Source organism: Rhinoderma darwinii, chromosome 6 (genome assembly GCF_050947455.1).
Source record: "Rhinoderma darwinii isolate aRhiDar2 chromosome 6, aRhiDar2.hap1, whole genome shotgun sequence".
NCBI lineage: Eukaryota > Metazoa > Chordata > Amphibia > Anura > Rhinodermatidae > Rhinoderma > Rhinoderma darwinii.
This window is the reverse complement of record NC_134692.1, coordinates 53416505-53444469: the sequence shown is the minus strand read 5'-3', so window position 1 is coordinate 53444469 and position 27965 is coordinate 53416505. Positions and strand designations below refer to the sequence as shown.

General features: G+C 45.2%; 1 protein-coding gene across 1 annotated transcript; it reads right to left on the bottom strand.

Moving 5' to 3' along the window:
- Positions 1–89: 89 nt before the first annotated feature.
- Positions 90–27813, bottom strand: LOC142656584 (uncharacterized). Its single transcript, XM_075831515.1, has 6 exons — positions 27697–27813; positions 25765–25931; positions 25311–25488; positions 21765–21805; positions 3365–3438; positions 90–297 (listed from the first exon to the last, which is right to left on the bottom strand). Exons 1-6 carry the CDS (start codon positions 27811–27813, stop codon positions 176–178), a joined length of 699 nt encoding a protein of 232 aa, XP_075687630.1. The 3' UTR covers positions 90–175.
- Positions 27814–27965: the final 152 nt, after the last annotated feature.

Below are 27965 nucleotides of genomic sequence, written 5' to 3'. Positions count from 1 at the left end.
TGACCTCGTACGGAAAGCGCTGATAAGACAGTGGGGCCAACAGAAGTTTTAATATAACCGGAGTGCGGATAATTTTTTACTCACCCTCGTACATATGTTAACCAACTAAAAATTACAAACTAGAAAAGGACTTTATTCACACCGTTCTTGAATACCTTCAAAATCTTATGGAACCTCAGTAAATGTGTTCAGTTTGAGCTTTCAGCAGTCCTCTTTCTAAGACACAGCCTAGATCCCAATGTAGAATTAATGTAGAGGCATATGCTCTTATCTGTCTGAATACGTTTTTTCTTGGTTCTGAATTTAAGATAATAATAGTAAGAAATCTTTAGATTAGTATTCAATTCACAAAAAAAATAAATTGTTCATTATAAAAATCATTAACATTTCGAATATTCATATTTTGGGTCCCCCAGAGACAACATGATCATGGGGCCCCTGCTGCTACTGAAACCCTGTGATATGACTTTGTAAGTGTTTGGCTGGGTTCACACGGCCAATTTTCAGGCGTAAACGAGGCGTATTATGCCTCGTTTTACGCCTGAAAATAGGGCTACAATACGTCGGCAAACATCTGCCCATTCATTTGAATGGGTTTGCCGACGTACTGTGCAGACGACCTGTAATTTACGCGTCTGAGACGTCTTTCAGACGTAATTTGAGCCATTCTTCATTGAAGTCAATGAAGCACAGCTCAAAATTTACGGCTGTCAGAGAAGCCTCGCAAAATGCGAGGAGGAGCATTTACGTCTGAAACGAGGCAGCTGTTTTCTCCTGAAAACAGTCTGTCTTTTCAGACATAAAAGCCAGCTATCGTGTGCACATACCCTTTATTTCAGCTGCACTTAAAGTAATTGTCCCTGATTACAAAAAAGCATCTGCTTTTTATCCTGAAATAAAACTGTGTCTGTCCATAGGGTGTGTGTGTGGTACTGCAGTTCAGCCCCATTTACTTAAATGGAGATCTAATCTAATCATGAAGAACCCCTTAAAGGGGGTTGTCTGAGTAACACAAATCCTTTCCATATGCCCCTGTTAAAGACCCCCTTCTGGGAGAAAAAAAATCTATGATCAGTCTCATATAGCTCAGAAGAACAGCTGATCACCACAGGTTTTTTTAAGTCGGACACATGGTGGTAACCTAGTTGCTGTGCCGGCATGAAAAAAGGGTTGTCTTGATTAGATCACCCCTTTAAAAGCAGATTTGCATCACCCCTATTGAAATTAACATGTATCCAATCCTCCATAACCGAGAGCTATGCTAAATTCAGCACTTGGCTTTTAGCTACTGTAGTGTTGTACAAAGGGATACTATAAAATTATCAGCCACACAGTATTATGTACTTACCACTGCCTCGCACGACTCTCCTTCTCTACTACAAGGAAAATACACCTAAGATGCCAATCAGGCATTGGAAAAGACTTCTGCCCAACAGATGCGATCTCTTGTTACAGAAACATTTTAGACATTGTTGCATGTTATTTTTTTACAGAACGTTACATTGTTTTTCACACTGAAGACTAAGGCTATGGTCACACCTGCGTTGTGACATTCCGTTCTGTTCTGTGAGAGGAGCAGAACAAGAGAATAACGGAAGCAGCGGTTCCGTTGTAAAGCACACACCGCCGGCAGCTAATGAAACCCATTGACTTAAGCTTCGTTCACATATCCATTTCATCAGAATAGAGCCCTGACTGACACAAACGGAAACCATAGGTTTCTGTTTCCATCACCGTTGATTGCAATGGTGACATATCCGGTGCCAATGGTTTCCGTTTGTCTCAGTTGTGCAAGGGTTCCGTTGTTTTGACGGAATCAATAGCATAGTCGACTATGGAGAGGGGGAATGGGAAAAGATGTCAGTACATAAATATATCATTAATAACAACAGCCTTAGGCCTGATTTACACGAGCGTGATATACGTACGTGCGTGCGACGCGCGTGCTTTTCACGCGTGTCGTACGCACCTATATTAGTCTATGGGGGCATGCAGACAGTCCGTGAGTTTTGCTCAGCGTGAGTCCGCTGAAAAAAAACCTCACGACATGTCCTATCTTTGTGCGCTGTTCGCACTGAAAAAAAACCTCACGACATGTCCTATCTTTGTGCGCTGTTCGCATTGAAGTCAATGGGTGCGTGAAAACCACGCATGCCGCACGGAAGCACTTCGTTGCGAACTGCGTGATTCGCGCAACAGCTGTCAAACTCTGAATGTAAACAGAAAAGCACCACGTGCTTTTCTGTTTACATACATCCAAACGGAGTGTCATAATGATGGCGGCTGCGAGAAAATCTCGCAACCGCGCATCATACGCTGATGACACACGGAGCTGTTAAGTGCCTTTTGCACATGCAAAACGCCGCGTTTTTTTGCGTGCGCAAAACGCACACGCTCGTGTAAATGAGGCCTAACCCATAGCAGCAAAAGGAGATACTGGTCAATAATCGCTCTACCACATTGACTCCATGTCTATGTCTTCTTCATAGCTCAGTGGTTAGAGTAGCTGTCTTGTAAACAAAGGGTCATGAGTTAAAGGGGGTCTATGTGGTAGAGCGATTATTGACCACTATCTCCTTTTGCTGCTATGGGTAAGGCTGTTGTTATTAATATGGGCCCCACGGTCACGGAATCATTGACCAAAGTAGGACATGCTCTACTTTTGATCGAACGGAACAACGGATTAGTCAAAATAACGGAAGTGTGCATGGGCCCATTGAAATTAATGGATTCAGGGTGCTATCAGTGACAGAAACGGATAGCACCCTGAAGGAAAAAACTGAAGTGGGCATGAGTAGAGCATGTCCTAATTTGGTCAGTGATTCTGTGACTGTGGGGCCCATAGAAGTCAATGGGTCCGTCAAAAAAACGGACGGCACACAGAAGGTTCCGTGTGCCGTCCGTTTTTGATGGATCCGTTGCCCTAGAAACGGCCGGGCGTGCCAAAGTTCACAGACTGGGACATGTGACAAGTTCAAGTAAAGTTCAATACCTTCCGTTTTCTTAACGGAAACACAGAAGCGAAACGGAAGCACAACGTCCGTTTAAAACAGAAACCCGGAACAGACACTGAGTACACACGGATACCAAACGGACACACGGATCCGTCAAAAACGGACGAGAAAACAGTGATGGAAGAGTGCATGAGGCCTTAATGTGAACAGGCTCCTAACCGCAAAGGTTCCTACTGAGTAACAACAAGCAGAGATCTTCAAAACAATGGGGAATTAATACAGAGTATATTGGAAAATTGCGTAACTTTTATTATGCAAAAAAAAAAACACATTAATTTTCTAATATCGGACTACCCTTTTTAGTGAAAACTAACATCATTCTTAAATAGGCTTTACATGGTCAGATTTACCTCTTCTTATTAGGAATCTTTCATCACTGATTCTGTCTTGGTGTAATAGTCCTTCAAACCTTTGCTTCAATGTTCTGTGAATGACAATGTAGATGTGTTTCATTTGGCAGCAACAAGAACAGTAATCTCTCTTAGGTCGGATTCACACGAGCGTGTGCGTTTTGCGCGCACAAAAGGTACATAACAGCTCCGTGTGTCAGCAGCACGGGATTTTCGCGCAGCCGCCATCATTATGACACTATGTTTGTAAACAGAAAAGCACGTGGTGCTTTTCTGTTTTCATTCATAGTTTGTACTGCTGTTGCGCATTGACTTCAATGGGTGCGTGATGCGCGAAAAACGCACAAATATAGGACATGTCGTGAGTTTTACGCAGCGAACACCTGCTGCGTGAAAATCACGGACTGTCTGAACGGCCCCATTGACTAACATAGGTCCGTGCGAGGCGCGTTTTCTGTTTACAAACATACAAACAGAGTGTCATAATGATGGCGGCTGCGCGAAAATCACGCAGCCACGCATCATATGGTGATGACACACGGAGCTGTTAAGTACCTTTTGCACAAACAAAACGCCACATTTTTTGCGTGCGTAAAACGCACACGCTCGTGTGAATCCGACCTCAGGGTGAGAGTTTAATTAGATGAGTGTTGTTCACATCTGTGTGCTGTCCGTGTGCAGAACAGACATCATACAGACTGAACACTGACACATTAAAGTCAATGGGCCAATTCACATGTTCGACTTTCCGCAGGGACCGACAGCAGCATGCACTACTTTCAGGGCTGGCCATGGGCTAGATGGCGCCCTGTGTAGGATTTTTCTTTTGGTACCCCTCACATACTAACTTAGTACAGTACATATAATACTGCTGTATACTGTACCCACATATAATATCGCTATACTCATATATATTTCTGTATATTGTACTCCCATATAATTCTGATATATACTGTACACACATAATATTGTTATATACTCTACACACATAATATCGCTATATACTGTTCAGATATATAATACTGTTATATACTGTACTAGCATATACAGTAATATCGTTATATACTGTACTCACATATATCTATATATCTAACACACATATAATATCGCTATATTCTGTACTCATATATAATACTGCTATATACTGTACCCACAAATATTTCTATATGCCGTAAACACATACGATACGGCTATATGCTGTAAATACATATAATACTGCTATATGCTGTGCATACATATAATACTGCTATATACTACGCACACATATTATATCACTATATACTGTCAGGGCCGCCATCAGGAATTTCAGGGCCCCATACAGCTACATTTTCTGGGCCCCCCTACCGTGGCACCGCCTGTTAACGGTACTCCGTCCAGCACTATATCATGCTACCCAGGGCCGCCATCAGGGGGGTATTAGGGGTACTGATGTGAGGGGCCCGGCCAAACCTAATTGAAAGGGGGGCCCGGCAACTGCCGCGACTTGCCTTTGGTAGAAAAAAAACAGGCCCCTGCAATGGGGCTCGTTTTTTTTCACCAAAAGAATGTCGTGATCTGCGGGGCCCCCCCTCTCGTCATGGGGACCGTCAAACACTGCCCGCGTGACCGATCGCGCTCACCCGCAAACTCCCGCGCGTGCGCACTTGCGAGCGTCCGCGAGCGCGCACCCGCAACAGACCGCGCATGCGTCCACGAGCGCGTACCAGCGACCGCACGTACCTATGACCGCCCGCCCGGGTACCCGCGACTGCCTGGAACCGCGCACAAAATTTTGAGGCAGATTTTGACATGCCCACACTATCTTGCCGCGTTTTTTCCCGCGGCGATTGAGGACAGCAGACAAAAAATGCAGCGAAAAATGAATTTTCTGCCTCCCATTGATTTCGATGGGAGGTCAGAGGCGGAACCGCGGCAAGAAAGGACGTGCTGCTTTTCCTTTTTTCCGCGACTGGCTCCCATTGATTTCAGATTAAATCAATGGGAGGCGGTTTTGGAAGTTGTTTGGTGAAACTCTGTGAACTGGGCCTTATTGTTAGGGCTTATTCAGACGAACGTGTAATACGTCCGTGCAACGCGCGTGATTTTCACGCACCTCGCACGGACCTATGTTATTCTATGGGGCCGTTCAGACTGTCAGTGATTTTTACGTAGCGTGTGTCCGCTGCGTAAAACTCACGACATGTCCTATATTTGTGCATTGTTCGCGCATCACGCACCCATTGAAGTCAATGGGTGCGTGAAAATCACGCCCAGCACTTCCGCAGCAGTATAAACTATGAATGAAAACAGAAAAGCACCACGTGCTACAAACATACAAACAGAGTGTCATAATGATGGCGGCTGCGCGAAAATCACGCATCCACGCATCATACGCTGCTGCCACACTGAGCTGTTATGGACCTTTTGCATGCGCAAAAAGCACACGCTTGTGTAAATCCGGCCTTAGGGTATGAACACACTACGCATGAACACTGCGGATTTTATGCAACACATTTTATTGTGGAAAATCCGCAGCGTATTACAGTCGCAGCCGAGTGGATGAGATTTAAACAAATCTCATCCACACGTTGCAAAAACAATGTGACCTGCAGTGTGGCTTTTTAAGCCGCAGCATGTCAATTTATGCTGTGGGATCGCTGCTCCTCTGTTGCGGAAATGCTGCGGTTCTGCCGCAAAAATCACAAATGAGAAAAAAAAAAGGTACTTTTTTAAATTTATAAAAAAGTTTATACTTACCCCGGTCGTAGTCCTGGTGACGCGATCCTCTATTCTTAGCACCAGCCCGGCATCCTGTCATGACGTTTCATCCCATGGTCTACAGCGTCATCCCAGGAGGCGGGGCTACGTTCAGAAGAGAGAGACGCGTCACCTAAAATACGGCCGGGGCAAGTCTAAACTTTTTTTTCCCTGCAGGATTCCCGCAGCGGACATGCCTCACAAAACCTGCGCCACTATTTGGTGCGGTTTTGCTGGCAGAATTCCCTGCGGCTACCGGGGCGGATAAGCTGTGTAGTTTTACTCAGCATATCCGCCTAGTGTGTTCCTACCGTTATGATGTCGCTCCTGGAGCTGCTGCCTGTCTCTAAATAGGCAATTGGTCCAGTAGAATTTGGATTTTTTTTTTTTTTTGTGAACCAGCTTAAAAAAATACAAAACTTTTGTGTTAGGGCCTGTTCACATCACCGTTCGCTTCCGTTCCGGGGTTCCGTCTGAGGTTTCCAGCGGGTGAACCCCGCAACGGAAAGTGAAAGTGGCAGCACAGCTTCCGTTTCAGTCACGATTGATCTCAATGGTGACGGAAACATCGCTAATGGTTTCCGTTCGTCACCATTCCGGCTGGTTTTCAGACGGAATCAATAGCGTAGTCGACTGCACTAATGGTGACGGAAACGGAAGCTGTGCTGTCACTTTCTCTTTCCGTTGCGGGGTTCATCCGACGGAAACCTCAGACGGAACCCCGGAACGGAAGCGAACGGTGATGTGAACAGGCCCTAACACAAAAGTTTTGTATTTTTTTAAGCTGGTTCACAAAAAAAAATACGTTGTCCGTTTCTTTGTGCTTCTTTAAAGGAGCTTGAACAGCACATCTTGGAACCACAGTCTGCTTTGAAATCTTTGCCTTGTTGCTGTGTTTAGTCTTGACATGGTGGACCTGTGACATGAAACTGTATTCCTCACCTTTGTATAAGGGGGGATTCACACGAGCGTGTATTCGGTCCGTGCGGGCCGCGTGGTTTTCACGCGGCACGCATGGACCAATACAAGTCTATGGGGCAGTACAGACAGTCCGTGCTTTTTGCGCAGCGTTTGTCTGCTGCGCAAAAAGCGCGACAGGTTCAATAACTCTGCGTATTTCGCGCATCACGCACCCATTGAAGTCAATGGGTGCGTGAAAATCACGCGCACCACACGGAAGCACTTCCGTGGGACGAGCGTGATTCGCGCAACAGCAGTGAAAAGGATGAATGAAAACCGAAAAGCACCACGTGCTTTTCTGTTTCCGAACATCCAAACGGAGTGTCTTTGCGATGAGCGAAGCCGGACAAGCGTACCGAACTTCACCGGGTTCTGCCAAACTCGTTTTGGCCGATCCCGGCAAAAAAATTATCGGTACGCGACGTCAGGAGATAGTCACTGTCCATGGTGCTGAAAGAGTTAAACTGTTTCAGCACCATGGACAGTGACTTGCGATCCCAAAATACATTAACCTGTAAAAAAACCCGAAGTTCTAACTTACCGATTACTCCTGTCTCCTTCCTGCAGTCCGACCTCCCGGGATGACACTTCAGTTCAAGTGACAGCTCCAGCCAATCACAGGCCAAGCACAGGCTGCAGCCAATCACAGGCTGCAGCGGTCACTTGGACTGCTGCGTCATCCAGGGAGGTGGGGCCCGATGTCAAGAGAGGCGCGTCACCAAGGACGCGTCACCAAGGACGCGTCACCAAGGCAACGGCCGGGAAGTTCTCGGTAAGTAGGAACTTTATCTTTTTTTTTTACAGGTTTTTCGCTGTTGTGTTCGGCATTCACTGTCGAGGGTGCTGAAAGATTTAGCTCTTTCAGCACCTTGGACAGTGACGGGCGTTGACAAGCCTCATCTCTATGATGCCGGCTGCGCGAAAATCACGCAGCCGCGCATCAGACACGCATGACACACGCAGCTGTCAAATGGTTTTTGCGCTCGCAAAACGCTGCGTTGTTTGCGCGCGCAAAAACACAACGTTCGTGTGAATCTGCCCTAAGAGTTTGGCTGATCCTCACCCAGTTTGAAGCCTCCTACACAGCTGTTAACCCCTTAATGACCGGGCATGTTTGCACCTTAATGACCAAGCCAGATTTGTCAAATCTGGTATGTCTGACTTTATCAGAGAATAACTCTGTGAAAGTTTTGAATATCCAAGTAATTCTGACATTGTTTTTTCGTCACATGTTGTACTTTATTTTAGTGGTAAAAGTAGACTGATACGATTTGCGGAAATTAATAAAAAAATGGAAGAAATTTTGTAAAAATTACCATTTTCCCCTATTTTTAACTGCAATGTTACATATGTACACACATACTGTACAATTTTTTTAATGAAATATATATTTCTATCTCTTTACTCTATTTTGGCAGCACTTTTGAAAAAATAAAATAAATTTTCAGCAATTTAGAGGACTTACAAATTGAATAATAATTTTATAAATTTTGAAGTACATTTTGTTTTCCTGCACCAAGCCAGGTTTTCAGAGGCTCATAGGTCTGAGTGATGGAAACCCCCACAAATGACCCCATTTAGAAAACTAGACCCCTTAAGGTATTTACCTAAGGGTATAGTAAGTATTTTGACCCCACAGTTTTTTGCTAAATTTAATACATAGCAGGTGAAAAAAAAAATAATTTCACTTTTTTTCATAAAAGTATCAGTTTGAAGACCAATTTCTTTGTAAAGCGACCATGAGAATGAAGAAACACACCCCAAAATCTATCACCCTGTTTCTCCTGTTTTCAAAAATACCCACATTGTGGCCCTAATGCGCTGCCTAGACACACGGCAGGACCCAAAAGGAAGGGAGCACCCGGAGGCTTTCAGGACTCCTATTTTGCTTGAAAATGTTTTAGGCCCCACTGTACATTTGGAGAGGCTTTGAGCTGCCAGAACGATAGAAACTCCCCATAAACGACCCCATTTAGAAAACTAGACCCCATAACGTAATTATTTAGGGGTGTAGAGAGTATTTTGACCCCACAGTTTTTTGCTAAATTTAATGCATAGCAGGTGAAAAAAAAAATAATTTCACTTTTTTCATAAAAGTATTAGTTTGAAGACCGATTTCTTTGTAAAGCGAACATCAAAATGAAGAAACACACCCCAAAATCTATCACCCTCTTTCTCCTGTTTTCAAAAATACCCACATTGTGGCCCTAATGCGCTGCCTGGACACACGGCAGGACCCAAAAGGAAGGGAACGCCCGGAGGCTTTCAGGACTCATATTTTGCTTGAAAATGTTTTAGGCCCCACTGTACATTTGGAGAGGTTTTGAGCTGCGAGAACGATAGAAACTCCCCATAAACTACCCCATTTAGAAAACTAGACCCCATAAGGTATTTATTTAGGGGTATAGTAATTATTTTGACCCCACAGTTCTTTGCTAAATTTAATGCATATCAGGTGAAAAAAATAATAATTTCACTTTTTTCATAAAAGTATTTGTTTGAAGACCGATTTCTTTGTAAAGCGAACATGAAAATGAAGAAACACACCACAAAATATATCACCCTCTTTCTCCTGTTTTCAAAAATACCCACATTGTGGCCCTAATGCGTTGTTTGGACACACGGCAGGGCCCCAAAGGAAGGGAGCACCCGGAGGCTTTCAGGACTCATATTTTGCTTGAAAATGTTTTAGGCCCCACTGTACATTTGGAGAAGCTTTGAGCTGCCAGAACGCTAGAAACTGCCCATAAACAACCCCATTTCGAAAACTAGACCCCTTAAGGTATTTATCTAGGGGTATAGTTAGCATTTTGACCACACAGGTTTTTCGCTAAATATATTGGAATTAATCTGTGAAAATTAAAATGTACTTTTTTTCTGAAACAACATAGAAATTTTTATTATTTACAAGGAATAACGAAGAAAATGCACCCCAACATTTGTAAAGCAATGTCTCCCGATTACGAGAATACCCCATATGTGGTAATAAACTGCTGTTTGGACCCACAGCAGGGCTCAGAAGGGAAGGAGCGCCATTTGGATTTATGATTTTGCTGGAATGGTTTTCGGTGCCATGTCGCATTTGCAATGCACTGGAGGGACCAAAACAGTGGAAACCCACCAAAAGTGACCCCATTTTGGAAAAACCTTCAAGGAATTTTTCTAGGGGTATAGTGAGCATTTACACCGAACGGGTCTTTTGCAGAGTTTATTGGAATTAGGGCGCGAAAATTAATATCAACATTTTTTCCACTAAAATGTTGCATTTTCTCATTTTCACAAGGGATAAAGGAGGAAAAAAAACAACCATTTTTTATAAAGCAATTTCTCCCGAGTACGGAAATACCCCACATGTGGTCAAAAGTTTTTTCATTAGAAAGGAATTAACCCTTTCAGGACTGATCCATTTTTTGCTTTCATATTTTAGATTTTCACTCCCCGCTTTCCAAGAGCCATAACTTTTTTATTTTTCCATCAATAGAGCGGTGTGAGGGCTTATTTCTTGCGGGAGGAGCTGCAGTTTTTATTGGTACCATTTTTTGGTACATAAAAAGTGATTCAAAAGTTGTAGTACATTTTTTTTTTAGAGCGAAGGTGACAAAAATAAATAAATAGCGATTTTGGCGGTTTCAATTATTACATTTTTTTAAGGTGTTCACTGTGCAAATTAAATAATGGTATATTGTAATAGTTCGGACTTTTACGGACGTAGCGATACCAATTTTGTTCATTTTTTTACATTACTTTAGAAGAAAAATGCGAAAAGGTGTTTTGTTTTTTTAACTTTAAAAAAATAAATTCTCACTACTAATAACTATAATTCTTCTACACATTTTATTAATCAATCCCCTTAGGGGACTTGATCCAGCGATCATTGGATCACTGGTACAATATACTGCAATACTAATGTATTGCAGTATATTGTTATTCTTACAGGCTTCTGTAACAGAGCGATCGCTGTTCCTGTCCGTTAGTACCGAGGGGGCCTGCTGTAATACACAGCCGACACCCGCAGCGTATGGAGCGGGCTCAGTACGTGAGCCGGCTCCATACATCAACCGCCACATCATGACGGGCAATTAAGTCATAGTGCGCAAAGGGGTTAATGCGCAGCGGATGGTTCAAAGTGAAAATTGCAATTTTCCACTGATACGCCATTTTAGTGCATAATATGTTGTGCCCAGTTTGTGCCACAGAAGACAAATACCTCATAAAACGTTAAGCGGGTTCTCTCAAGTATAGCGACGCCATATATGTGTGGGCGCAAACTGCTGCTTGGGCACACTGCAGGGCTCAGAAGGGAGGGAGCGCCATTTTGCTTTTGGAGCGCAGATTTTGCTTGGTAGTTTTTCTGTTTTGGGTTTCGCTGGTATTTCAGTTTATAATGTGGGGGCATGTGTAATCTGTGCGGAGAACATCAGGGCATAATAAGAGGGTATTATAATGCGGTAAATAAATAATAATTCATAGATATGTGGCCGGTGTCGCACTGATAAATGGCGCCCGATCTTATCCGCTTTTGGACACTGCACATTTTGCATCGCCATATTCTGAAAGCCAGAACTTTTTTATTTTTTCACCACCGGAGCTGCGTGAGGGCTTATTTGTTGCGGGACAATCTGTCGTTTTCATTGGTACCATTTTGGGGTACATGCCATTTTTTTTGATCACTTTTTATTCAATTTTTTTGCAATCCTGAGCAAAAAACAGGAATTCTGACACCGTTTTTTAGGTTTTCTTTTTGCGGCGCTCACCGTATGCTATAAATGACATTTTTACTTTATTCTGCGGGTCGGTACGATTACGGCGATACCAGATGTATATAGGTTTGGTCCTTTTTTTTAGCGTTTGCACAATAAAATGACTTATTTATAAAAAAAAAAAAAATTCTTTGTCACCATATTCTGAGAGACATCATTTTTTTATTTTTTAGTCAAAAAAGCAGTGTAAGGGCTTGTTTTTTGCGGGACGGATAGAAGTTTTTATTGGTACTATTTTTGGGTACATGCGACTTTTTGATCACTTTTTATTCTTTATTTAGGGAGCGGTGGTGACCAAAAAAATTGCGATTCTGTCGTAGTTTTTTATTGATTTTTTTTGGGGGTGTTCATCGTGCGGGAAAAATAACATTATAGTTTTATAGTTGGGGTCGTTACGAACGCGGTGATACCAAATATGTGTACTTTTTTAACGTGTTCATTTTTTTTCTATAATAAAAGTCTTATTATAGGAAAAAAAGCATTTAGTGTTTATAGAACTTCTAACTTTTATTTTTACACTTTTTTTTAAAACATTTTTATTACTTTTTTAACTTGTCCCACTAGGGGACACTTAGTCTTGCAGCTTTGATCGCTGCTAGAGTACATTACACTACACACGTAGTGTAATGTACTCTAACTGTCATTGTGACGTGACTGTCACACTGACAGGAAGCAGAGGAGGAACGGCCGGAGGCTGTTCCTCCGAGGCTTCCGTACATGGCAACCCGGAGGTCATTATCTGACCTCCGACTGCCGTGACAAGCATCGGTAGCCCCCACGATCACTTCGTGGGGGCTGCCGATGTGCTTCAAACCACTTAAATGCGGCGACGGCAATCCGTCGCCGCACTTAAGGGGTTAACTGCCGAAAGCAGCGGCGATGGTCCGCTGTCCGGCGAGGCTGATGTCTCAGCTGTCTAGGACAGCTGTCAGCGCGGGTCTGTCACTCTGTGTTTACACAGAGTGACAGTTTGAAATGCGGACGAAAATGAACGTCATGGTGCGGGAACTAGCAGCCGACCATGACGTTCATTTTCGTCCTTGGTCGTTAAGGGGTTAATGACTATGTTTCAACCTACATATGAAAATGATGATCATACACCTGACTATAATCCTACAAAATCCATGACTTTGTGCAAGTGTACCCAGGAGAATTGAGGCTGTTTTGAAGGCAAAGGGTGATCACACCAAATTTGGATTTGATTTTTCTTTTGTTTATTCATTTTGTTTTTTATTAATTGATTAAAAAAAACTATGATCACTTCTATATTTGAAATCATTCCTACTTTGCAGCATTTTCCCACAATTGTCTAAAACTTGGTCAGGAGGGGGCCTCAGGAGAGGAGGGAGAAACAGTACAGGAGGGGGACACAGGACAGCAGGGTTGACACGGGACAGGAGGGGACACAAGACAGGTGGGGGACAAAGGAGATAAGGGGGACAAAGCACAGGACATGAGGGGGACAGGACAGAAGAAAAGGGGGACACAGGATAGGAGGGGGCAGACAACACAGGATGGGGAAACAGGACAGGATGGGGACACAGGACAGGAGGGGGATAAAGGACAGGATGGGGACACAGCACAGGACAGGAGAGAGACACAGGAGAGGAGGGGGCAGACAAACCAGGATGGGGAAACAGGACAGGATGGGGACACAGGACAGGAGGGGGATAAAGGACAGGATGGGGACACAGCACAGGACAGGAGAGAGACACAGGAGAGGAGGGGGCAGACAACACAGGATGGGGAAACAGGACAGGATGGGGACACAGGACAGGAGGGGGATAAAGGACAGGATGGGGACACAGCACAGGACAGGAGAGAGACACAGGAGAGGAGGGGGCAGACAAACCAGGATGGGGAAACAGGACAGGATGGGGACACAGGACAGGAGGGGGATAAAGGACAGGATGGGGACACAGCACAGGACAGGAGAGAGACACAGGAGAGGAGGGGGCAGACAACACAGGATGGGGAAACAGGACAGGATGGGGACACAGGACAGGAGGGGGATAAAGGACAGGATGGGGACACAGCACAGGACAGGAGAGAGACACAGGAGAGGAGGAGGACACAGGTCAGGAGGGGGATACAGCACAGGACAGGAGGGGAAAACAGGACAGGAGGGGGATACAGGACAGTAGGGGCATACAGGACAGAATAAAAGGGGAACACAGCACAGGACAGAGGACAGAAGGGGGACACAGAACTGAATAAGAGGGGGACATAGAACAGGATAGGAGGCAGACACAGGATAGGAGGCAGACACAGGATAGGAGGCAGACACATGATAGGATTGGGACACAGGACAGGAGGGGGACACAGGACAGGAGGGGGACACAGGACAGAAGAAAAGAGGGACACAGGACATGAGGGAAACACAATACAGGACAGAAGGGAGACCAAGACCGCAGGGGGACGCAGGACAGGAGGCCACAAAGGACAGGTTGGGGATACAGGACAGAAGGGGGGACACAGGACAGGAGCGGACACAGGATAGGAGGGGACACAGGATAGGAGGGGATACAGGACAGTTGAAAAGGACACAGCACAAGACAAGGGGTAAAGAGGGACACAAGGAAAGTACAGTAGGGGGAAACAGGACAGGAGGGGGACACAGGACAGGATAGGAGAGGAACACAGGAGAGGAGAGGGCACATAGAACAGGACAGGAGGGGGAAACAGGACAGGTGGGGGCACAGGACAGGAGGGGGGCATAGAACAGGATGGGGACACAGGACAGGAGGGGGGCATAGAACAGGATGGGGACACAGAACAGGAGGGGGACATAGAAAAGTAGGACACAGCACAGGACAGGAGTGGGGCACAGCACAGGACCGGAGGAGGAAACAGCACAGGAGAGAGAGACATGACACGTGGGGGAACCAGGACAGGATAGGAGGGGCACACAGGAGAGGACAGACCTCCCAACTTTCAAGTATCGCAAAGAGGGGCAACTGCCAATTTTTTTTCCTTTTAAGCCATGCCTCTAATCTCCACCCATACACACCCGATTCAGCCCACACAATATCATGCTCCCACACAGTATAATGCTAAATAGCTGCCCCCCACACAGTATAATGCCATCTAGCTGCCAACATACAGTATAATGCCCCCATAGATGCACCCACACAGTATAATGCCCCCATACAATACAATGCCCACACAGATGCCCCCATGCAGTATAATGCCCACACAGATGCCCCCATGCAGTATAATGCCCCATAGCTGCCCCCATACAGCATAATGCCCCCACAGCTGCCCCATGCAGTATAATGGCCCCATAGCTGCCCCCAGAATGTCCGCACAAATGCCCCATACAGCATAATGCCCCATAGCTGCCCCATACCGTTTAATGCCCCCATACATTATAATGTCCACACAGATGGCCCATAGAGTATAATGCCCCCATAGCTGCCCCATACAGCATAATGCCCCCATATCTGACCTATACAGTATAATGCCCCATAGCTGTCCCTATACAGTATAATGTCCACACAGATGCCCCATACAATATAATGCCCCATAGCTGCCCCCATACAGTATAATGCCCCAATAGCTGCCCCATACAGTATAATGTCAACACATGCCCCATACATTATAATGCCCCCATATCTGCCCCATACAGCAAAATACCCCCATAGCTGACCTATACAGTATAATGCCCCCATAGTTGCCCTCATACAGTATATTGCCCTCATAGCTGCCCCAAACACTATAATGCCCCCACAGCTGCCCCATACAGTAGAATGCCTCTATAGATTCCCCCATGCAGTATCATGCCCCCATAGCTTCCCCCATACAGTATAATGCCCCCTTAGCTGCCACCGTATACTATAATACCCCCACAGCTGTCCCATACAGTATAATGTCCCTATAGCCTGCCCCATACAATATAATGCCCCTGTAGCTGCCACCATATAGTATAATGCCCCCTTAGCTGCCCTTATACAGTATAATGCCCCATAGCTGCCCCCATACAGTATAATGCCCCATAGCTGCCCCCATACAGTATAATGCAATCTTAGCTGCCCCCATACAGTATAATGATGCCTTAGCTGCCACAAACAGTATAATGCCCACAGATGCCACCATGCAGTATACTGCCCAAACAAATCTCCTCATACAGCATAATGCCCCATAGCTTCCCCCATACAACATAATGCCCCTATAAATTATAATGCCCACACAGATACCCCAATACAGTATAATGCCCCCATAGCAGCCCCTTGTGCCAGTACCCACAAAGATAGTGCCACACACAGTGCCCATGTAGATAGCAACACAGTGTCCCATGTAAATAGTGCCACACTGCCCATGTAGATAGTGTCACACCCCCTTTAAAGATAGTGCCACACCCCCTGTAGATAGCGCTACCCCCCTGTAGCCATTGGGACTCCCTCTAGGGGCAGGATCAGCATCCAGAGCATCAACCACACTGTGGACGGGAATTCCGCAACAGGAGGAGCCCCTGATGTCACTGTCCATATATAGACAGTGAGGTCCAGGGTTCCCTCTAGGAGCGGAATCCACGACCAGAGTGTCGGCAACGCTTTGGCCGGGGATTCCGTTCCAGGAGGAGCTCCTTACCTCACTTTCCATATATGGACAATGACGTCAGGGATTCCCTCTAGGATCAGAATCCCAGGCCAGAGCATCGGCAACGAGGGGCAAACAAGAGAGGGACACAACACATGAGAAGAGTGGGACACAGCACAGGACAGGAGGGGGGCACAGCACAGTACAGGAGAGGGACACAGCACAGTACAGGAGGGGGACACAGCACGGGAGGGGGATGCAGCACAGTACGGGAGGGGGACACAGCACAGGAGGGTGACACAGCACAGTACAGGAGGGGGGCACAACACAGTTCATGAGGGGGAAACAGGACAGGAGGTGGACACAGCCCAGGACAGGAGTGAGACTCAGGAGAGGAGGGGACAAAGGACAGGAGGGGGACACAGGACAGGAGGGTGACACAGCAGAGGACAGGAGGGGGACACAGCCAGGGTCGGACTGGCCCACCAGAGAACCAGAGAATCCTCCAGTGGGCCCAGGCTCTAACACAATAATGGGTCTTAAAGGTCCAGCAGAAGACAACCCCATTTTGAACTCTTTGGATCCTATCACTTGCCACTAGGGTCTATTTCTTATGGGATGATTCACAAAAAACATATTAGCCCTTATTAATGATATAACCTATGTGTACAATGATAACAACAAGGATTATGACGAAATTAAAAGTGGACATGTAATGTTCTATATAGATGGAGTGGGCCCTCAGAATCATCTCCTCTGGTGGGCCCAAGGAATCCCAGTCCGACACTGATCACAGGAGCACAAGACAGGAGGAGGACACAGGACAGGAGAGAAGGGAGCCACAGGACAGGAGAGAAGGGAGACACAGGACAGAACAAGAGAGGAGGGGGACACAGGAGAGAAGGGGGACACAGCACATGAGAGGAAGAGGACATAGGACAGGAGAGGACAGGAAATGGAGCTTCCTCTTCTTGTCCTTACTACCTTTTTGATCTCTGCAGAAGTTAAAACTGTGCCCCACCCGTCTCGTCTCGCTCTTGTTAATGATTACTGATGACAACTGATGCCATACGGATGTAAAAAACTAACAAACTGAACGCACTCAGACACAAATGTGATTAAACGCTGATGTAAACATATTAATTTTTTTTTTCCTGGAGAACCACAGTTTACAACTAAGGCTGCGTACAAACCAGCATTCGCCATTCCATGTTCTGCTCCGTCAGAGATGCAGAACATGTGAAAAGCGGGAAGCGCTGGTTCCGTTCCACCACGGACAAAATCGGTGGCTGATGGAACCCATTGACTTTATGGGTCCTGTCGGGTTTCTGTTGGGGTGCCCGTGTTTCGGGTATTCTAGGCCAGATCTGCTACGGAGGCCCCTAATGGAGCCTCAGACGTAGATGTGAACTCGTCCAGGTTCAGTCCGTAAAGCAATCAATTTTGCATCAGTTTGCACCAGTTATTTCTGAGATAGCCTTCAGTTTGTCAGTTTTTTTAGTGCCATTAATTTTCTCAACATCTGTAAAAAAAAAACCTGAAGAGTGTCCTTATTTGGCCCAACCCACTGAAAACACCCCACCGGGATGGTCACGTGACCGCAGAAACACCATTTTCTATTAGTTATAAGATAGAGGATTGTGAGATTTTTCTCGTGCATATTTTTGGCTTTTGACCATGTTTTAATTTAGAACCACACTGCTCTGGCTCTACTTCCTGGATCACACAACTTTACCTAAAATTACATAGCCTATACATTACTTTTCGACAGGATCTTCTTACTTTTATTATATCATGTGTGTACTGTATATATAGAGTGGGGGAAATTTATTAATGTTTTTACCTCTGTGTCGCTAATTTTGCCGTATTAGCACTAAAAGTTGTGGCTTCTCTTAACACTTTCAAAAGTGCCAAAAAAGTGAGCAGTTAGCCAGGACACGGGCCACCAACGCAGTGACCGATTCACTAAAATTTACAGCAGAAACTTGTTTAAACTGTAGCACAGATTTCAATGTCTGGAGCATGGACAGCCAAAATTGTGCACATTTATTATTCGGCGTTAATAAATTTGGCGCATTTTACTCCAGTGAAGGCTGGATTAAGACTTGCATATGAAATGCCAGTCTAAATAAGTCTGTCACAATGTGTAAATGTATTGTTCGTATTGTTGCTTCCAGTGGCGTAACTACCGCGGCTTGAGGGGGCCCGTGCCGCCAGCCGACACGCCCCCCATATGTCCGGGGGCGCCGCTAGCAGCCGTTATGGCTGATACTATGGGGCCCGCGCCGCCGAACCTCCAACAAGTATGGGCCAGGCGACACAGGCCCTCTCTAGTCCGTAGGCGTCGCTAGCACCGGAGGGGGCCCCAGTGCTAGCGACAGCCAAATACATGCATTAGCGCTGAATGACCGGACATGTTACGTGCCCGACCATTCAGCGCCTTACAATGATGCTGATTGGCTAGACGTCATCGCGCCGTTTCTGTGCTTGAAAGGCGCTGATTGACGGGGCAAGTCATTCTGCCCCGCCAATCAGTGTCATTGGACGACGCTCGTTCAGCTCCAGCGGACCTGCTCAGAAGAGAGCAGGTCTGCATTGCCATCGGACTGCGTGGGAACAGGATCATGTGAGTATATAAAGTTGTTTTTTTTTCTCATAAAACTGTGAGTGGCATTATCATAGTGGGGGCTCTATCTACAGGGTGGGTCGTCTATATGTGGGCCACTTTATACAGGGTGGTCTATATGTGGGGATGTGGGCGACTATATACAGGGGCGTCTATATTTGGGCCACTATATACAGGGGTGGTCTATATGTGGGCCACTATCTACAGGGGGGTCTATGTGGGGATGTGGGGCACTATATACAGGGGGAGCTATATATTAGACCATCTACAGAGGTGGGCTATACGTGGAGCACTGTCTATAGGGGAAGCTATATGTAGGGCAGGACGGTGGCTCAGTGGTTACCACTATTGCCTTGCAGCTCTGGAGTCCATATGTAGGTCACTATCTACAGAGGCTCTATGGGGGTCACTATCTACAGGGGGCTATGGGGGCACTATCTACAGGGAGCACGGTGTCTGTGTGTATGGTACTATTATAATCAGGGACACAGCGTATGGCACTATTATAGTTAGAGGTGCAGTGTATGGTGCTTTATTATATTTAGAGGCGTTGAGAATTGTAACTTAGTTTATAGAGATGTTTTAAAAGAGAGAAGCTGAAGACATCTGAGCGGAAAACTGCAGAAATGGGTCATGACCAGTAGAAATCCATCATAGAAGTCTGGACCGGAGTGAGAAGAAAATAACTAGAATCTGAGACGTCACCGGTGAGTAACTTAATGTAAATGTTTATTCTGCCTCTAATCAGCACTGTAGTCACTGTATGATCTGCAGCGAGATGATGGTGGTATGATTTTTTTTGTGAAACAGCATCTCCCAGAATATCCTTACCATTGTTCGGGCCATGCTGGGAGCTGTAGTTTTACACCGTACAAACCTATATGGCAGCGGTTGCACTAAATTTAACTGTATTTGTTCTAGTGTTGTATATATGTACTGATTTTGGTTCTGATGCTGTATGGAAGTACTGAGCTTGGTTCTGGTGCTGTATATACGTATGAGATTGGTTTTGGTGCTGCATATATGTAATGAGTTTGGTTCTAGTGCTGTATTTATGTACTGAGCTTGGTTCTAGTGCTGTATTTATGTACTGAGCTTGGTTCTAGTGATGTATTTATGTACTGAGCTTGGTTCTGATGCTGTATATATATGTATGGGCTTGGTTCTAGTGCTGTATATATGTACTGAGCTTTGTTCTGGTGCTGTATATATGTCAGAGCTTGGTTCTAGTGCTGTATTTATGTACTAATCTTGGTTGTAGTACTGTATTTATGTACTCAGCTTGGTTGTGGTACTGTATATATGTCAGAGCTTGGTTCTGGATCTGTAATTATACAGGATAGATTTATAATAACAAAATTGCTGGGCAGATGGAATTGTTCTCAATTCATTGTATATTTAATGGGAATCTGTCAGGTAGTTTTAAGCCCTTGAACCGCCACCATGCGGTAATACATGACCTGACAACATTTCCAAACTATTCCCTTGTATGTGTTTTTGAGATGCAGCAAAAGCCTTAGAGTCCACTTTTAAAACGGTGCACACTATATGCTAATTACTCATTAGAGGGTCATGGGGCGGTGCTGCTATCCTGAAGAATCACATAGTCCTGCCTCCAAACCAACCTTTCCATGTTTGAGTGACATCTCCCTGGCTGATAAAAATTTCTCGGATGCGCCATTGCCTTGTGGCACTTTGGTGATTTATATTCTAGATTTATTGTGTATATATGTCTTGATAGGTATTCTAGTGCCACACAGCCCCCTGTAGATAGTGCCACACAAGGGGGGGGGGCGTGTGGCACTATACACAAAGGGGGTCTGTGTGGCACTATACACAAGGGGGAGCTGTGTGGCACTATACACATGGGGAACTGTATGGCACTATTTACAAGGGGGAGGGCTGTGGCTCTATCTATAGGGGGCTGAGTGTGGTGCAAACTACAGGGGTCTGTGTGTGGCACTTTCTACTAAGGGGGGCTGTGCTGCACTTTCTACTAAGGGGGGCTGTGTGGCCCTATATACAAGGGAGGGGGCTGTATAGCGCTATATACAGTGGGGGCTTTATGGCGATATCTACAGGGGGCTGTATGGCACTATCTAAAAGGGAGAGGTGGGGGCGCTATCTACAAATTGGGTGTGACACTGTCTATAGGCGGGGCTATATAGCACTCTAAGGAAAATGTTAGAGGTCCAGCACATGATATGATGTGAAAAAATACAAAACTGTTTATGTTTATTAGATTAAAACAAAAAATTTAAAAATCCCGGGAGAGAACGCCTACGCGTTTCGAACCTTTCAGTTCTTAATCATAGCTATTCTCTGCTGTATAGAGTCTGCATTTGACCGCTGCATTTAAGGGGTTAATGGCGGGGATCGGAGCTAACTTCAGTCCCCGCCATTACAGCACAGTGTTAGCTGTAACATATAGCTGACACCCGGGGATGATGGCACAGACTCAACTTCTGAGCCCGTGCCATCCATTTGTCGTATGGATACAGCATTTTGCGGGAAGCACAGGCTTTCTATTGCATATCCATACGACAAATGTCGGGAAGGGGTTAAACCTCTTTATTTTATTATATTCTTGTGAGCTTGTACTCACTCTGTTTCACCAACTTGATAATGAAGTTGATCGATTCTGTGACATATTTAAATAGGTAAGATAGGGAAGCCTATTACCTCAGCTAACTTTTTGAGACAAACATTTTGTGACCTATATTCTGTTTTATTTTACTGTAAAAACTGTATAAGAAAGACTGTAAAATATATAATATACCTTCTTCTTATGACTAGTATCAGCATCTTCTTAAGATCTATCTGTGAATAATGAAAATCAAAGAAAATGTTAATAAAATGTTCGTTCTAACAAGTATATTGTGCAAAAAGCATAAATTGTAGAAAAAAAATGGTTGTAGACCTTGGACAATATAATTATAGCCAGGGCCGGCCTTAGGATAGATGGCATCTCATGCAAAATTATCTTTCGGCACCCCACCCCATCATAAAAAAATACCCTACAAAAAAAATATAATGCCCCCACACAGTATAATGCCCCTTTAATGCCCCACACACAGTATAATGCCCCTTTAGTGCTCCCAAACAGTATAATAATAATAAAGGGATTATAATATATTATTAAATATTAAGGACACAGACAGACAGTGGCATACAGACCCCCACCTCCCTCTTGTAGACAGTGCCATACAGCCCCCACCTACCTCTTGTAGACAGTGCCATACAGCCCCCTCCTCCCCCTTGTACACAGTGTCATACAGCCCCCCATCTCCCCCTTGTAGACAGTGCCCCCCACCTCCCCCTTGTAGACCGTGCCATACAGCCCTCCCACTTTCCCCTTGTAGACAGTGTCCCCCCCCCAAAAAAGATTGTACTCACCTAGGACACATTCCCACGACAAACGGTGCTGCTCCACAACGCCGACGACGGGATCCTTGCATAGACTGGCGTGATCCAGTGATGTCATCACGCTGGCCTGGGATCCTGTCCCTGCACCCGAGAGGCTGCAGGCCGTACGGCCTCTAGCCCAGTACAGAGTTTACTAACCTTTTCGGACTCAAGGCACCCCTACCAAAAATTCTTTAGAGAAAGACAGAAAATGGCTAAAAGCAAGCACTACACTCTTAGGGTATGTTCACACAGCGTTATTTCTAAGGCAGATTTTGAATTGACAGCGTTATTTGACGTGTTTTTGTTCTTTTTGCATTTTTTTTATGCCGTCAAAGCCAATGCAAAGACGCAGGCAAAAAAGCACTCCAAACGAGCGCCGCAGGTATTTTGTGCCTCCTATTAATTTTAACTGGAGGTCAGTGGTGGAAACCACTTGAAGACCATCAACCCACCACTCACAGTAAAATAACCATCAGCCCACAACTCACAGTCAAATGGCCATCAGCCCGCCACTCTTACTAAAATGACCATCAACCCGCCACTCACAGATGCCCCCTGTAGGTAGTGCCACACAGAATTTGGATCTTTGATCATTTTTCACCTTTTCACCTGTACCCCTTATCCAGTGATTACATATTTATGTATTGGTAATTTATAGAAGTGTTTTTGTACAGCGTCTGTGAATATCTTTATACTATACCGCCCTATCACATGTATATGTAATGTGATGCATTGTGACTTCATACCACTACCACATTTTTATTATATGTTATTTCATATTTTGTGTGATGGTCTATGTATGTTTTTTTTAATACATTGTAATAAAGATATTTTTTGATATATTGGCTAGTTCTATATTTGTACTACTGGTGATTTATATTCTAGATTTATTGTCTATATATGTCTTGATAGGTATTCTAGTGCCAAACAGCCCCCTGTAGATAGTGCCACACAGTCCCCTGCAGGTAGTGCCACACCGCCCCCTGTAGGTACTGCCACACTGCCCCCTGTAGGTAGTGCCACACTGCCCTCTTGTAGGTAGTGCCATACTGTCCCCTTGTAGGTAGTACCACAAAGCCCCCTCATAGGCAGTGCCATACAGCCCCCTCGTAGGTAGTGCCACACAGCCCCCTCGTAGGTAGTGCCATACAGCCCCCTCGTAGGTAGTGCCACACAGCCCCCTCGTAGGTATTGCCACACACACCCTTGCAGGTAGTGCCACACACACCCTTGCAGGTAGTGCCACACACCCCCTTGCAGGTAGTGCCACACAGCCCCCTTGTAGGTAGTGCCACACAGCCCCCTTGTAGGTAGTGCCATACTGCCCCCTTGTAGGTAGTGCCACACAGCCCCCTTGTAGGTAGTGCCACACAGCCCCTTGCAGGTAGTGCAACACAGCCCCTTGTAGGTAGTGCAACACAGCCCTCTTGTAGATAGCATCCCCTCCCCGTAGATAGTGCCACTGTAGCTCCCTGAATGAGCAGAATCACCCCTGTGTTTGGGGGAATCACCGGCTATCGCGCCAGCAACGCAGTGAACGGGGATTCCGCTTTAGGAGTTGCCCCTGATGTCACTGTCCATATATGGACAGAGAGATCAAGCGCTCCGTCCAGGAGCGGAATCCCCCGGCTACTGGGGGATTCCGCTCTTTCAGGGAGCTACAGTGGCGCTATGTACAGGAAGGGGTGCCATCTACAAGGAGGGCTGTAAAAATTCTCCTCCTCCTCACATGCACTTCGCGCTGTGAGGAGGAGAGAAAGCACAGCTGTGGCAGTGGTTCAGAGGAGTTTCGCAGCAGCCTGGAGGGTTCTCACGGCACCCCAGTGTGCCGCGGCACACCGATTGTGAACCACTGGCCTAGTAGATAGCAGAGCAGGGAAATATCTCCCTGCTCTGCTACAGTTTTCAATAGTATCTGCATCCTAATGATGCAGATACTATTAAATGTGGCATCGCTACCGCTGTATTAGCCACAGCTGCTGCTAGCAGCGCCGCCGGCCTTGGGGGAAGAAGTCGCCAGGCCCGTGCGCTTCTGAAACACAAGCAGGGGAAGAGAGCCAGCGCTGGAGTGATGTGCCCTGTGCAATGGCACAGGTCGCACACCCCTAAGGCCGGCCCTGATTATAGCTAAGGCAAACATTTAAAGATGAGCTCTATGGGTATTAACGTCATAGCCCTGGTTATTTCATGATAAAGGAGTTGTCTAGCCCTATGTAGATAAAGGTTAATAATTACAATTATTTTTACATTATTCAATTCCTTACCAACTTTAAGATCGTTGCTTGCCTTTAGCAAATGTTTAAATTCAGTTACTGCAAACCTGTCCTTTTCTAGAGCTGCTCACACATCTTCAGGTCTATGTGGGATACAGCATATGACTTGGGGCTTGTGCACCTGATGTCTAAAAGACCATAGCAATAGCCCTGGCTCCTAGTGGTACATCGATGGGTTACTTAGGAGATTCAGCGATGTAGCTGAAAGCTGCGGGCCGCCAACCATGAAGAGAACTTGGATGGCCCTATTTTACCGTTGCCCATGAGCCTTTAGCTTCGCCCTTGACTGCTGCCTCTGTACCACCTATAGCTATGCCTCTGGTTTATGTATTAAGTTTTTATTGATCATGCATCCCTCGTGTATACTCTTCTCTCCCCCATTTTTTTTCTCCTCCTTTTTTTCGGCACCAACTGCTAAACAAGTGCAACACAGCAAAGGATTTGTAAATCTTTATGTGGTTTGCAAAGTTCTCTTCAATCTTTGCTATAGGTCTATACCTACTTTTCATTTAAGGCATAAATATCAGCTCTTCTCAACCTTGTAACAAGCTTGCCCCAAGTAGACTAATATACTACACTTCAACCTTATGCGTATTCGAAAGGATTGTTTTTTTTTTTTTAAAATGACGCAATAAAAAACGTACAGAATTGCGGTAAGACATCTCAGACAGCATGCTTTGCCATAACATCATGAGCAGCTCTTTTTCTGCTTTATAAGTGTAAAGCTGGAGAACGTGCCTTTCCTCCGTTACCAATGTTATAGAGATAATACCAAGTTTTGCATCCAAAATCAATATCTTTAGCGATGACAGTGGGTATAATCTATAAGAAAAGAACAAGAATGTGAGGCATAGAAAACTGAGTCAAAGTGTAAAGATATAAATGTGTATCCCACGATACTTAATGGTACACATTTGTCCTACTTACAGTGTGAAGGACTAGTGATAAAATTAATTTAATTAGCGGGCAATTTCTTTGTAGCCAGTTGGAACCCCAAAAGAGAAGTCAGACACGTCCAAGGCATTGGGTGAAATATCTAAAATATCTGTCAATGTAATAGTAATAATAATGATGATAATAACAGTAATAGTAGCTCACCTCTTGGGTCTGTACTCTGCATATTTTGGAAGGAATTCCGACCACAGCAATCTGTCAGGGATAAATTTGTTTTCTTCTCTTGACAATATTGCAATTGAAATGACTGGAACTTTTGTAGTAAAAGGAAAGTCGAATTCAACTGCCTTCTCCATTGTTTCTTCAGAGACCTGTTTATAAAAAGCATCTTAACATATACCAGGCACTGTTCACACTGGTGTTAACTTTGGTTTTGGTTTTCTTTAATGGAACAAACTAAAGCATGGCATGACTAAAACAGGTAGAGAAGAACAGAGATTAACTGAAGCGTGGGTGGTCCTTCACTCATGGTCACGTGACCACTGTTTGATTGTGGGAAACTACATTTCCACAAGTCTCTTGCTGCTCCTTCAAGCTCCCTGCAAACCCTGTACGCTGCCGAAGTTTACTGTGCCTCCAAGTGAGGAGCGCTTACATTGCAAAATGCAAGGATGCAAGGAGCTGCTTCTTCTGTTACAGCAGCTGGTATGCGCTCTGTGCAGTGAGGATGGTGCAGCCGCACATGCGCCATCTCACTACACAGAAAGTAGAGAATACACCCGCTATAGAATAGCGGTTATCAAGCACGCGTGCTCCCCTGTGCAGAATAGAACTACAGGAGGACGGATCTCCAAGCAACAAGGTATCCAATTTTCAGCATGTGTGCACAGGCACCTTTGCTTTCAAATCAACAGGATATATGGAATACTACTGCGCCTAAGCTGCTATTCTGTGACAGGAGCCATCTGCTTTCGGCATGGACGTCCAGTGCCCGGAGGCAACCGGAGCAGCTGACCAGACCCGCACCGATCATATACTGATGACCTATCCGGTGGATAGGTCATCAGTTGTCCGGTAATGGACAACCCCTTAATATTAAAATGTTTGTTCATTTTTGTTATACTAATTTTACTAGTATATAGATATAATCAACATACAAAATTTAGTAACATAAATACTTTTTCATTTGTTATCTTGCATTGTTCCTGAGTCACATCCTGTAACTCTGGATCTGCCCAGACTACACTTCTCACTAAGGCAGCCCTATGCAGATATTGAGTTGGTAAGGAATCCTGAGAGATTTCAGCTCTGAAGCCTGCAGAATTGTGAATGCAGCTCTGATCTATGATATAGGCTGTAACTTAGTGTCAGTATAAGATCAATAATGCAATGTATATGCAAAGTTACTCAACTGCTTATATAGATTTATTATAGATATAATTAAACTAGGGACAAAGGTAGACATATTATTGAAAGTAAAAGAGTACTGTCATGCCCATGGCAGCGGGCCGTCAGGCTCACTCACCTCCTGACACCCGCAGCCATGGATCTGCGAGCGCTGGCCCCAGTCTCCTCCGCAGGAGACGCCAGCGCTTACTTCCGCTCACCTCGGCCGGGTCCCTAATTAACCATAACCGGACTGTTATGGTTAATTAGCTCATAAGCACCCTGGACTATAAGAAGGGCCCAGCCCCTTCCTCCCACGCCTGAGCGTTGTTGTCGTACCCTTAGTTTGTCTATGCAAATGGTCTCCTAGTGTTTTCCAGTTCCCAGTGTTTCTCATACCTGTATCCTGTAACCTGTATCCCGTGCTATCCTGGTCAAGTGCCGTGCTGAGCTGAAGTCGTGCTGTGCTGTATACCACGCCTGTCCTGCTACTCCACGCCTGACGTCTGCCTGCTGCCTAGCCCCAGCCGAGCCTGCCTTGCTACTGTCTGAGCTGCCACAGGTACCCTATACGAACTATAGACTGTAACCTGCGCCCTGTTGGCCAGCTGCCATACCGCCAAGGCGGTACGGCCCAGTGGGTCCACGAACCCAATGTGACAAGTACGAGAACACTAATAACTAATACAGGCATGCAAAATGGAACATCATATTTATCTAAGCTTATACAACAAAAAAAACTAATTGTACCTCAACAAATCTTCCTGCAAAGATGTGTTTTGCTTTTTTGAATTTAAACTCTGGACTCTGCAACATTCGGAAATCCCATAGTTGCCATCGGAAAGCTTCTACTGCCATGTCTTTCATGTTGCTTGCTAAATATCATTGAAATATAAAACACATAATGCTAGGAACAACACATTACAGACCTTGAAAGCAAAATATTACTGTTAAATTGCTATCAAATGTAATTTATAGGATTAGGTTTGGATTAGGTTTTAGACAAAGTGTGGCCCTGG

Bases quoted from the DNA above. Each gene is read 5' to 3' on its own strand.
- LOC142656584 (XM_075831515.1), bottom strand. From the start codon at position 27,813: ATGAAAGACATGGCAGTAGAAGCTTTCCGATGGCAACTATGGGATTTC. The intron at 25,932-27,696 runs GTACAATTAGTT...TTTTATAAACAG, and splicing joins TTGCAGGAAGATTTGTTGAG to GTCTCTGAAGAAACAATGGA. The intron at 25,489-25,764 runs GTGAGCTACTAT...CTTTTCTTATAG, and splicing joins GCAGAGTACAGACCCAAGAG to ATTATACCCACTGTCATCGC.